Raw genomic sequence first — 12,291 nt, forward strand, 5'->3', positions numbered from 1 at the left:
AGCAATCCCGGAAGTCGAACATCAAGGATATAGACTTAACCTGACTAAACAGTGATCATCTGCTGTTCTGACTGGCATGTTTTGTACAAACCTAGGTCACTAATTATTACATATATAGAAGCGAGGCAAAAAGGGCCCTTCAGCGTGTGTGTAGAGCAGCAGCTACACAGCGTTTGAAGATGCATTAAGCATTAAGCATTAAGAGCGACTACGGTAGCGAGTAGTATGAAAGGCCGAAAATCTGCATAGGGAGGTTGGTTGTGGTGGTGGATGGGTCAAACACAGGACTTTCACCCAGGAGAACGGCGATTGTGGCCCGCATGTCACGTTTCCTAAACCAAACCGTCCTTTTCTTCTTTTCCTAAACCCAACCGTCCCGTTCTTCTTTTCCTAAACCCAACCGTCCCGTTCTTCTTTTCCTAAACCCAACCGTCCTGTTCTTCTTTTCCTAAAACCAACCGTCCCGTTTTTCTTTTCCTAAACCCAACCGTCCTGTTCTTCTTTTCCTTAAACCAACTGTCCCGTTCTTCTTTTCCTAAACCCAACCGTCCCGTTCTTCTTTTCCTAAACCCAACTGTCCTGTTCTTCTTTTCCTAAACCAAACCGTCCTTTTCTTCTTTTCCTAAAACCAACCGTCCCGTTCTTCTTTTCCTAAACCCAACCGTCCTGTTCTTCTTTTCCTAAAACCAACTGTCCCGTTCTTCTTTTCCTAAACCCAACTGTCCCGTTCTTCTTTTCCTAAACCCAACTGTCCCGTTCTTCTTTTCCTAAACCCAACAGTCCTGTTTTTCTTTTCCTAAACCCAACTGTCCTGTTCTTCTTTTCCTAAACCCAACTGTCCCGTTCTTCTTTTCCTAAACCCAACTGTCCCGTTCTTCTTTTCCTAAACCCAACAGTCCTGTTTTTCTTTTCCTAAACCCAACCGTCCCGTTCTTCTTTTCCTAAACCCAACCGTCCCGTCCTTCCCGCATGTCATGGAAACGTAAGCCCACCCTCGTCAAAAGTAGCGCCAATAGTCCCGACCAAGCGCGTTTAGATAAAGCGCGTTTAGATCTAACGCTAAAGGAGACTTTTAGCATCAATAACAACGCCAAAGGCACCTGACCAAGCGTCTGTTTTTGACGTGATGGGAGTGAGAATCTGCAGCTGTGAACCGCGCTGTAATGTAACCCTACAGGACACATGTTTACCGTCAGATAGCCTCCACTAAAAGTTCAGTTTTTGCCGCTGACAGACTCAGATTATTATTCTAAGGGTCTGACAACAATATAGAAATAGAGAGATAGACCTTTTTGTTTAAGAGTAATTCCCTTTTGAGTAACATGACACAGCCGCGAAATCACCATCACCAAACCCATCGGACTCTATTTAAATAAACTTTTTTTTAGCTTTTTCCTTTTAGCTTGTATAGAAGCAGAATATTTCACATGTAAATGAGTAAATTAAGGGTTTATTTCAAAGATATTTGTCCACTTTAGTTACTTAGACACGAATGCATGGGGAAATAGCATTCAGGTTGAAGAAAAAACAAAATTACCCTTTGGGAACCAGTGAAGACTGACAGGACGTCGTGGCCTGGGATCCATCTGAAGTTCAGTAATAATGTGAGGGAAGATTTAAAAGATCACGGTGTTGAATTGTGACATGTCTGTTTGGTTTTGGGTCTAGCTTTTGGGCTTCAGCGGCTGTTGCTACAAAAGTGAAACTTCTGTAAAATGCAGGTGAGGTGGGGTGAAGTGTTTGGTACCAGTGTAACTGAGCTGTTAAACTGTGCTCTCTAACGCAGAACTGTGAACATCCCTGGTATTTGATTTGCATGAGGAAACCTGAGCTTCAACTTTTTTTCTTTCTGATTATCCCCGCTGTGCTGCATCCCATTGCCCTCGCTGTAACCTACGGAAACGAATGGCAGAGCGCCGCCCACGGCCAAGCTGTTATGCTAGTCCACTATAAGTCAAGTCTTCTCTGGAGGTGCAGCCTCGGAAGCTCTCAACATGATCGGATTTTCACTTGCAAGCTAGCTATTTTTTTTCACAGAGGCAATCTTGTATAATGGGTAGCAACTGACATGCTGCCTGAGAAATGTTTTTACGTGCCTCATGCGTTACGCAGATTGGTACCATCTTTAAAATATTGTACACTTCTGCGTACGTTATTCCATTTCAGATTGGTAGGTAGGACTCTGTAAGTCTTCAACATCACACAACGTAGGAATGCCATTTTAAACATGCCTATGTGTTTCTTTTGATTCAGTGGTTTTAACAGCTGGGGCCATGGGTTTTCGAAGACCACCGAGTCCCTCCAGCAAAAATGAGGAATTGTCCTAATTCCACATTTATCAGAGGCTGTGAAGCATCCTAGAAACACAGATCAGTGTGTTCATATATCAGGTAACAGCTCTAGATTGGTCTGCCAGAGGAGGGCTACAGGAATGGATAGAATCCTCTTTTATGTTATGGTGGTGATCCTGTAAATATATCATGTTTTGGAAAAATGTCTGTAACTTCAATTGAGAAACTGTTAATATGTAAAATATCTTCATGGGAATCTCAGTTTTTTGGCTAGATCAGCTCAATTCACTTGACAAATCAGGGACGATCGTCACACTGATGCAAACATTCCTGCGAATCTCAAAGCCGTGCCAGAGGGGCTTCCGTTTTATTATCTCACCTCTCAGCTTCTGCGTCTGCCCTTTTTCTAGGATGAAATACAAAACCCGTGCAGATGATCCCCCGTATGTTAACACCTCCCCTGTCTACAGCACAGAAAACACCCAGCGGGGAACCACAGCAGATAGAGGAGACACTGCTGTCTAGATATAGTAAAGCTAGACAGTAAAGCCTCTTACAGACCCACAGAGCAGGATGGAGCAAAGTAAAATCAAAGGCGGGGGACAGTGGGACAGAGCAGAAAAAAAAAACACAAAAGAGGTTCTTTTTTTAAAGACTAAAAAACCCAGAAGCCTGTTAGCTGCTGATCCAGACATGGTACTTAAAAAAATAAATAAAAAAAGATAGGCTGTTAGTGTGAGTCAGATCCAGCACAGGGTCAGGAAGGCTGCTCCAATAAAATCTGTTAAGAGATGTTGATTACCTAATCACACCATCAGATACAGCACTTAAAAATCCACTGCAGTACTTCAAGTGACATCTGTTGTCTGGCGAGTTAACTTCTGGGGTTTGTCTTTGCTTCTAAAAAGCACAAATATGAAGTGGAAATGAAGGAAAAAAAATAAAACATCTATTATTCAAACGTACCCAGACACGTGAGGATGTGGGCAAATTATACACAGAAAAATCCCCTTCGCATTACACATGCAGTCAGAGATGTTGGCTAAATAAATAACCCATTTTCTCAACATCGCCACAGCAGAGGAAGACGGGAAGAAAGGGAATTGAAGATGTGGTAAAAAATATAAAAAAGAGAATGGAGAAAGTTTAAGAGGAAGAACGTGCGAGGAGCAGACGCTGTCGGCCTGTCTTACCTTAACATTTGGCTTCCTCGTTGAGAATCCTCGGTACCATCCTGAAAGAAAACACAAACATGAATGACTAACTCAGCAAACACTGATTAAGAACCAGTGGTGATTTTAGACCCTTTACCATACCTGCAGAAACTCAGAAGGTCTGAAAAAGGTGACACCCCCCACCCCCCAGAAGAAAGAAAAATAAAGGGAAAACACAACATTTTCCCGGTGCTAAAACGATACTTTTAAAACGGTGCCTGAACCGAAAGATATACTGTATATATTATTATTATTATTATTATTTTTTTTTTTTAAAGGAGCACATTGTTCAATTGTATTTGTCTGTTCTGTATGTCAAAAAATATAAAACAATAAAAAGTTGATCTAAAAAAAAAAGAAAAATAGAACAAAACGACGATTTAAAGAACGGCTTGTTTATTGCTAAGGCCACAGGGTCAAAATTAAATGATTTATTAAAAATATAATAACTTATTTCACCAGTAAATTCCTGTTAAACGACAGAAACAACCGCTGGATGGGAAAAGGGTATTTTACAATAACTTGTTTTTCAAGTGAACGCAACATCTGTGTTGTTTTTCAGACAACGGCCCCAGCAGACTGTTGCTGGAATCCTCTACAGTGAAATACAGACACACTTTTACACCGTTTAGCTGTCAGGACCCCCCCCCCCCAAAATAAACACTCTTCAGATCTACACGATTCACGCGGATGACATTTTCCCATTCAAAACAGCGATTTTTGCAGAAAAGCTAAATTTCATCTCAGCCCCCCTAAAAATTATATAATTATAATTTTTTTTAAATCAGTTTTAGAGTTTGTGAACTTTACTGTTAGTAACAGACAATTACAGTATTTTTTATTTTTATTTTAAATGTATTTATTGTTTACACCTCATTATCATTTCATTTGATTCTGGTAGTCTACAAACTTTTGTAGTTTTTTCATATGTTCAATATGTTGCATGTATCCTCTGTTATAATAATAAATACATATATTCATTGTTATTATTGAAATTACTGATTTAGCAGGGGGTGTTAACACTTTTGCAAGGCACTGTATCTGTGTCACATTCTCATTCGGGGCTGAGCCCCCCCTAAAGGTCTGATCCTAGAATCGCCCCTGTTGAGATCCAAATGAAGAGTTATGAGTCATGGCTTGAACATTTTAACGAGATCTTTATTGGCAAGTCAAATAAAAATGAACTCTTCTTAACAGGACCACAGCAGTGGAATGGAAACCAACGCCTGCCTCACATAGGAAGAAAAAAACAAACACTGAACCTGACATTACACCATGCATTGGAAATGGTAATGCAGAATAAACTATCACTCATCACTTTGATACGCAAGAAAACGTCAAAACCTCATGATTCTCAAGTAATGGCTTATAGAGTTGTAATGTCATGACTTTTTCATGATTTCTAAGCGTATATATAGATATTTATTTGCGATGGACATCGAAGACAGGGCCTTTGTTCGTCCAAAACCAAGGCTAGTCGGGACCGAATCAAGACCGAGTCCAAAGAGGTTCAAGTCCAATTCGAGCTGCGGAACGGACAGAGTCCAAAACAAATTTCCCTTCGGGGACAATTAAGTATATCTTATCTTATCTATAAATTAGGCCACGTTATTTACTTTAGGTATAGTCTATATCCACGACGTTCCACTTCCGGGATTGCTCCGGTGCCGCAGGAAATTCCGCCGGATGTATGTCTTTTTTCGCCGATGTCCGTTTCCTTCCTCTTTCTTCGTGTTGGCGTTCTAACCTCCGGTTGATTTGTGAGGACTATGGTTAACTGCTCCTCAGATCTCTGCAGGGTAAATCCAGACAGCTAGCTAGACGATCGGTCCAATCTGAGTTTTCTGTTGCACGACTAAAACTACTTTTGAATGTTCCACCAAAACAAGTTCCTTCCCGAGGCTATTTTGCAGAGGCACCGTGCTGAGCTTAGCGCCACCCAAGATGACTGTGATTGGTTCTGGTTTATTGAAATGTCCATAAACCACAGCACGTTTTTCTCCCATCCAGGAATGCTGTGTGGACTAGCCAGACCCTCCTCCGCGGTGCCTTGGAGGAGGGTCTGGCAAAGCGAGAAAACTTTAGGTACTGTATAACAATTTCACTTAGGTCACACGAAGCTGAAGTGCAAATTTAAATATTAGATGTTGAGTCTTTTTATTCTGGTGTAACGAGAACATTCTGGACTGCCGATGGATAATGTAACAAATAACAAGCAACACAGGTGTCACTAAAAACTGACGTGTTCACATTCTTGAACTTATCACTTGTCCTGAAGAATCCATAGTGCTCGCTGACATTGTGTCTGAGTCTAAATTAAACTGATTGATGCCTGATGATTGAAGCATATGACGCAGCCAGGCGTATACCAATGAACCAATGCCTGCTCTAGATGCATTTTGAATTAAACCAACACCTGTTTTCTGAACAAGCACACTTTATTTTGAAGGAGGAAGTTACTTTAAAAAAAGCACATAGTGCTGGACATGGTCGAGACCAACTAGAATATTTGGCGAGTCCGACACAAGTCAGAGTCCAAATAGGAGGAGGAAGTGATGTTTAGAAAGTGCCTTTTCCCCATGGCTTCATAGAGGGAGCATCACAGTGTACGAATCTGCTTAATCTTGTGCCTTAAAGTCCACAAACCGGCTTCATTCCTAAGTTATCCACTATTTACAGTTATATTAACATGTTTATGTTAGTTTTTATTTGGTTTGAGTACAGTATGTTTGAGGATGTTTAGTTTATTGTCAACTACATATGGATGTATTCAATCTTTGGTCGTTAAAGCATTGGTGCTTGTGTTAAATGTTACAGATTACAATACCTCATTTTAAGCACCTGTTTATTTTGATTCATATCAATAATTCTCTACTAATGCATGAGAGATATTTGGTACTTGCAAAGATACTTACTGTGTTTGTATTTTTGTGTTCTTTTTCGCAGTTGTACAAAAACAAGTGATATTTTCCTTAAAGGTGCCCTGCCATACAAAACAGTTTTTACTTGTATTTTTTGAAATATGTTAGGTCCATATGTGTTTGTGTTATGTTGTGAATGTGAAAATGAACTACTACCTCCTCTTGTCAGCTCTAGCCACTGAAAAGAAATAAGCGGAGAAATCAGGCCAATTACAAAAGCTGGTCAGTCTGACATCATATTGCCTGAGCTCATTACTATTCATGAGCTCGCCCAAATGGCTCGAAACAAGGTAACCAAGGCATTTTTTCCACAAAAAATGTTACAGAGGCCATGGTAGAACTTCAGACATTAACACAAAGTAATGAAATACGTGTGACAGGGCACCTTTAATTAAATCCTGCCAATCACAACAACCTGCCTGTTCCTTGGAGAATATAATGTTAAGCTAGTTGTATAGCTGAAGAATATGTTGCCTGCAACAACCTTTAGGGAGGAGAGCATAACCAACGAGTCCAAGACAAGTCCGAGACAATAGAAAAACGTCTTGAGTGTGTGTGTGTGTGTGTGTGTGTGTGTGTGTGTGTGTGTGTGTGTGTGTGTGTGTGTGTGTGTGTGTGTGTGTGCACGATCCCCATCCTCCTGCAATTTCTAGAGAGCACAGCGGTTCTTTCCACATGGACGGACATTCATCACATGCCTCCGCGGAGTAGAAATCTGTCACAAAAATTGGCTCAACTTCGAAGCAAGCCTTGACAGCTGAAAATGACTCGTATCCAGGGACTAAATATGTACAGGGGAGCTTCCTAACATCCTTTCAGACTGTGGGGACATCATTTGTCTGCATCCAAGTGGAAATAAAAATGATTGTATCTCCGGCTTTTGGAAATATACGGCTCTGTGAGGTCTTTTTCTGTGACAGATTGAAGCAAAAGAGACATTTATTTATATAAAAATGATGCCTGTTATTACTTTGACTGCCACTGTGTGCACCGCTAGGAAGCCAAGCTGTTATACTTTTATCAGAGGTGACTTTATCTAAATTTGCCAAAATCTTCAGCTTGTGCTCCGTAACAAACACGTTTTTAAGACAGTTCTGTAGCAAAACGTTTCCTAAAAGATCATAGAATAATACTTCAATAATTAATTTCCCTGATGATTGAACACGATTAAATACTTAGTCAAATGTCCCATGCGTTGGATGCTTGATGTGTCGCCACTTGCAGTTATCAATTTCTTGTCAATGACCGCTGGCAAAGCAAAGAGAAAAGGCTCCACCCTCCTACAACTGCGATGGCTGCTCCTGATTGGACGAACGCTTCACGTGGGTTGTTTTCAAAACCATAGACAGTACAAGAAATGGACAAGCGACACCATAGACTTTGACGGAGACCAGTGACGTCAATTAGAAGCACTTTTCTGGTGAGTGTGGCTGAGCGTTACTGCGCAGCCTCAAACTGAGCTTGATGACGTTTGATGTGACGTGAGCAACCTGTCTGAAAGTTGGAAATCTTCTGGCAGCTTTGTTCGTGGATAAATGTTAATTCATATGAATTCACTTGCCACGTACCGAACAGTGATGCCACGTAACGCGTTACTTGTAACGCGTTACTCTAATCTGGCCACTTTTTTCAGTAACGAGTAATCTAATGCGTTACTATTTCCAAACCAGTAATCAGATTAAAGTTACTTATCCAAGTCACTGTGCGTTACTATTGTTGTCATTTTCCTTAGTAAAAATATATATTTTTGCTTTCTTCTTGCGTCTCGGGGAGTGAAGTCACGTATGCGACAAGTCACGTTTTCAGCATGAGATGCGGGCTTTCTAGCTGGAAATACAGTCACTATTTAGAGTTTGTGTCAGTTAAAGACGGCAGTATTAAGGTTCGTTGTACACTCTGTGCTATTTAGCTACTATGTCAAATTTGAAGAAACATTTGGAGTCGCAGCACTGCAGTCAAACTTACAGAGCAAGTCCCAGCAGGTGGTGCAAAGCAGAAAGAAGGAGGCCCCCCACCACCCAAACAACAAAAGCTGGACATCGGTGCAAAACCAGTAAGCGGGGGAGAGTTGAAGAAGTTGGTCGGGCAGTTGGTCTATGTTGTAGCGGAAATGCTGCCCTTAAACACCGTTGACTCGCTCTCTTTCGTGCCATAATAAACCAGATCAAGTAATCTGTAAAGTAACTAAGTTACTTTTTCAAAGTAACTGTGGCAACACTGGGACCGAAGTATTTCCAATCCATCAAAACGTTGCTGAAATATTTTGTTCCGATGCGTTCATGGACTCTCTATTGGCTTCTCCCTTAACTGTATGCCTCCACGTATACCCCTCCCGACAGAAAGTCGCATGGTTATGACACAATCGTTAGCCTATCTTTTACAAAAAGCGTCTGCTACGGGGCCATAACGTGAGAAACAAGGTAATGGAGCCTTTTATATATGTCGTGTTTCTTTAGAAATAAACAACGGACAAATAGAGTCTTTAAACGCTTCAGATGTAAAGTTTTTCGCTGTCAAAGTGACGCCAAAATGAATGGGAGTCAATGGGATGCTAGCGGAAGGTGATGGCTTGTTAGCCTCAGAATCATAGGAGGTACGCTTTTCGGATGCTCGCTTACCCCCTTGTTCAAAACAGACCAACATGCCTGCTCCCTTGGAAACTTCCACCTATTGTATGAAAACAGTTCACCGAAACGTGTTTCTGTAAACATTTTATGTGAGAAATAAGCTGCAGCTGCTGAATCTATCTTCCCTTTAGATCGACAATGGTCAGTTTAAAAGACTTTGGTAAGTTTTGGAGAGGCAGCGGGTTGAGCTGGACGCCTCCTGATTTGCATAAAGTAGCCTGGTTTGAACTTTATGCAAATGAGGAGTGAGCAACTCAACGCCGCACTTCTCGAAAGTCGTCACGCCGCTTACCAGAATGCATTGCCCGACTGCTCACATAGACAATGACTGGGAAGCGAGGAAATGACGCTGCAGATGGACACGTACCATTAATAATGCATCAGCCTTAGTGTTAACTTTTGTCTTGTCTTCTTGCCAAATCGTTTGATTCATTTCTCAGCAGTCCTCCGTGATCTGATATGAATATGGAGATGCAGGCTTAATTGGATGGTTAAATAATAACCAATCAAGATGCATTCATCACCCTCGTTAAGATGGCCCTGTTTACTCCCCAGCCTCTCATCTATATGGAAATCAGACGGGTTGGACCAGCAGTGTCTGGGACTATTTGTAAAGGGTTGAAATCAGGACGTGTGTGCGTGTGTGTAGCTGAGTGAGTTTACTGTATCTGTAAGAGATACCAAAAACACAGGTGACTACAAAACATCTTGGAATCAAGGAATCTTGGTGTAACTTAAGTTTTGAGCGGGCACACCACAAAACTGGCGCAATCATGCATTTATCATCTTAGAAATATTTCAAAAATACTATTCATCTTCACACACACAGAGACCGATTTAGATGCCTTTATTTCATCGCGCCTGGATTGTTGCAACAGCCTCTTTAGTCTTTACTCTTTAATTGGCCCAAAAAAAAATCTAGGAATAGACTCCGGACTGTACAGCAGAAACAAGCGATGTGATCACATCGCTCCTGTTTTAGCCTCTTTACTCTGGCTCTCCGAATGTTTCAGAATAGATTTTACTGATCACTTTTAAGGCTCTTCACTCCCTCGTATATCTCTGACCTCCTGATCACCTTATTCATTTACATGCCTACTTGTGTTTAATGTGTAGATTTTAAGGACTTCTATCATTTCTTTGGTGAGATTCCTTCTATAAGCAGGGGCGGGGCTAGAAGGGGGGCCCCCCCTGAAATATGATCTGCCTCTCTTGTTGACAATCCATTGGGCTAGAGTGCTGACAATCTGACAATTGTGATTCCCATTGGATCAGAGTACTGTCACTTGGCTGCCTGTGTTCCTGTTGCCTTGATTTTATTGCGCAATAAAATACTAATACTAATACCGTACATGCCGGTTTGTACTTTGAGATCCTCTGGAGGAGGTCTTTTGTTTGATCCAGAGGCCCCACTGAAAACTAAAGGGGACAGAGCGTTTGCTGTCGGGGCCCCGAGGCTCTGGAGCCATCTGCCCGAGGATATCAGCTCAGCTGAGTCCAGTGTCTTCTTTAAGTCGCTCGATGGTGTTTTAAGCCCCCAACGTCGACTTCAAGGCAGCGCTGAGACCATCGACTTCAAGGTACCTAACCCTAACCTTAACCCTAACCATTGCCTAATCCTAGTGCCTTCCAGGCAGCGCTGCCTGGAAGACGACATTGGGGGCTTAAAACACCAAACACCCTTCAAGTCCCTAACTTTTATCGAAGAGCCTTTACTGATTGTATTTGAGATTGGAGCTCCTTTAAACTGCCTTATATTTATATATATATATAAAAAAAAACATTTTACAGCAAATAGTTTTTACTTTGTTTCAGTTTTAAAAACCTGATGTTTTTATGATTGGTCTGTTTAATTTTGCTGCTTTTGTAATGTGGATTTTGAAAAGTGCTCTCTAAATAAAGATTATTATTATTAAAATTAATTTGAGTGTGTGTGTGTGTGTGTGTGATTATTCTAAATTAATGAGAGCTAAGATGAGGGAGCAGGTGTGTCTGTGTGTGTTTGGTGCATGAATGTGCTTAATTTGTCTGTTGTCACACAGCGTTTCCCTGAAGAAGAGTAATCATCTCGCCTCCCGTATCCAAGCGGCTCACTAAGCGGTTATTAGAATAATCATTTTGCACCGCTATGAAATTCACAATAATAATCTGCGTGAATCATCTGTGAGTAGAAGACAGGACTCGAGGAGCCACTTCTGTCGAGTTAACGCAGGTTCACGCTGAACTCATTACGAGCACGGCATTATTCAATAGATGCAGATTTCCTCCCGAGCGATCAAATCAGCCAAATATGAGTCTTAACGACGCTTCATATCCCGGTAGAGCACACCGCGAGCTCCTCTATGAAATAAGAATGTCTTACAGGAGGGTGTTTTTCATTTTAGTTTCGGTTATAACTGCAGCTGAGCCACCGAGCCTCACATCACACAACACTGCCACAGGTATTATTGATAAGTGCCCAATCAGTACTCTGTGCAAACATTAATAAAGAACCAGGCCAAGGGAAAAAAGATCGCTAACAATCACCATGGTTACTTTATTGGTTGATAGAGCCACAAATAAAGAACACAGCGCCAAAACACCCAAGAATCCGGAGATATCCTTTTTTTTTTATTCCGGCAGAATTCAATTGGCAGAAAAAAGAAGAGATTTTTTGATTTTGATTTGCTTTATGCCAGGTCTATTAAAACTGAGCTAGATTTGTCTCAGATACATTGCATGTCTTATAAAGCCTTCTCAATTACAGTTTGGTCGACATAAAGCCTGAGAAAAGTCAGCGAAAAAAGTAACTTAGCCATCAAAGAGCAGATCAAGCTAAACTGTTTCACAGGGCTCAGCCCTATGTTACCACAGCCCTATGGTCCCACAGCCCTATGTTACCACAGCCCTATGTTACCACAGCCCAATGGTCCCACAGCCCAATGGTCCCACAGCCCAATGGTCCCACAGCCCTATGTTACCACAGCCCAATGTTACCACAGCCCAATGTTACCACAGCCCTATGTTACCACAGCCCTATGTTACCACAGCCCAATGGTCCCACAGCCCTATGTTACCACAGCCCTATGTTACCACAGCCCAATGGTCCCACAGCCCAATGGTCCCACAGCCCTATGTTACCACAGCCCTATGTTACCACAGCCCTATGGTTCCACAGCCCAATGGTCTCACAGCCCAATGTTACCACAGCCCTATGTTACCACAGCCCTATGGTTCCACAGCCCAATGGTCTCACAGC

The 12,291-nt window shown here is 41.7% G+C and overlaps 1 protein-coding gene across 12 annotated transcripts in view; it reads right to left on the reverse strand.

The window, feature by feature from the left end:
• The window catches only part of LOC120557451 (dedicator of cytokinesis protein 3-like), a 297,285-nt gene that overhangs the window by 161,544 nt on the left and 123,450 nt on the right, over positions 1 to 12,291 (reverse strand). For all 12 annotated transcript variants that reach the window (XM_039797775.1, XM_039797784.1, XM_039797783.1 and 9 more), the window contains exon 4: positions 3,485 to 3,525. In XM_039797775.1, coding sequence (XP_039653709.1) covers positions 3,485 to 3,525 — 41 coding nt within the window. The remainder of the gene's footprint in view (positions 1 to 3,484; positions 3,526 to 12,291) is intronic.

This window comes from Perca fluviatilis, chromosome 4 (genome assembly GCF_010015445.1).
Source record: "Perca fluviatilis chromosome 4, GENO_Pfluv_1.0, whole genome shotgun sequence".
NCBI classification, from domain to species: Eukaryota; Metazoa; Chordata; class Actinopteri; order Perciformes; family Percidae; genus Perca; species Perca fluviatilis.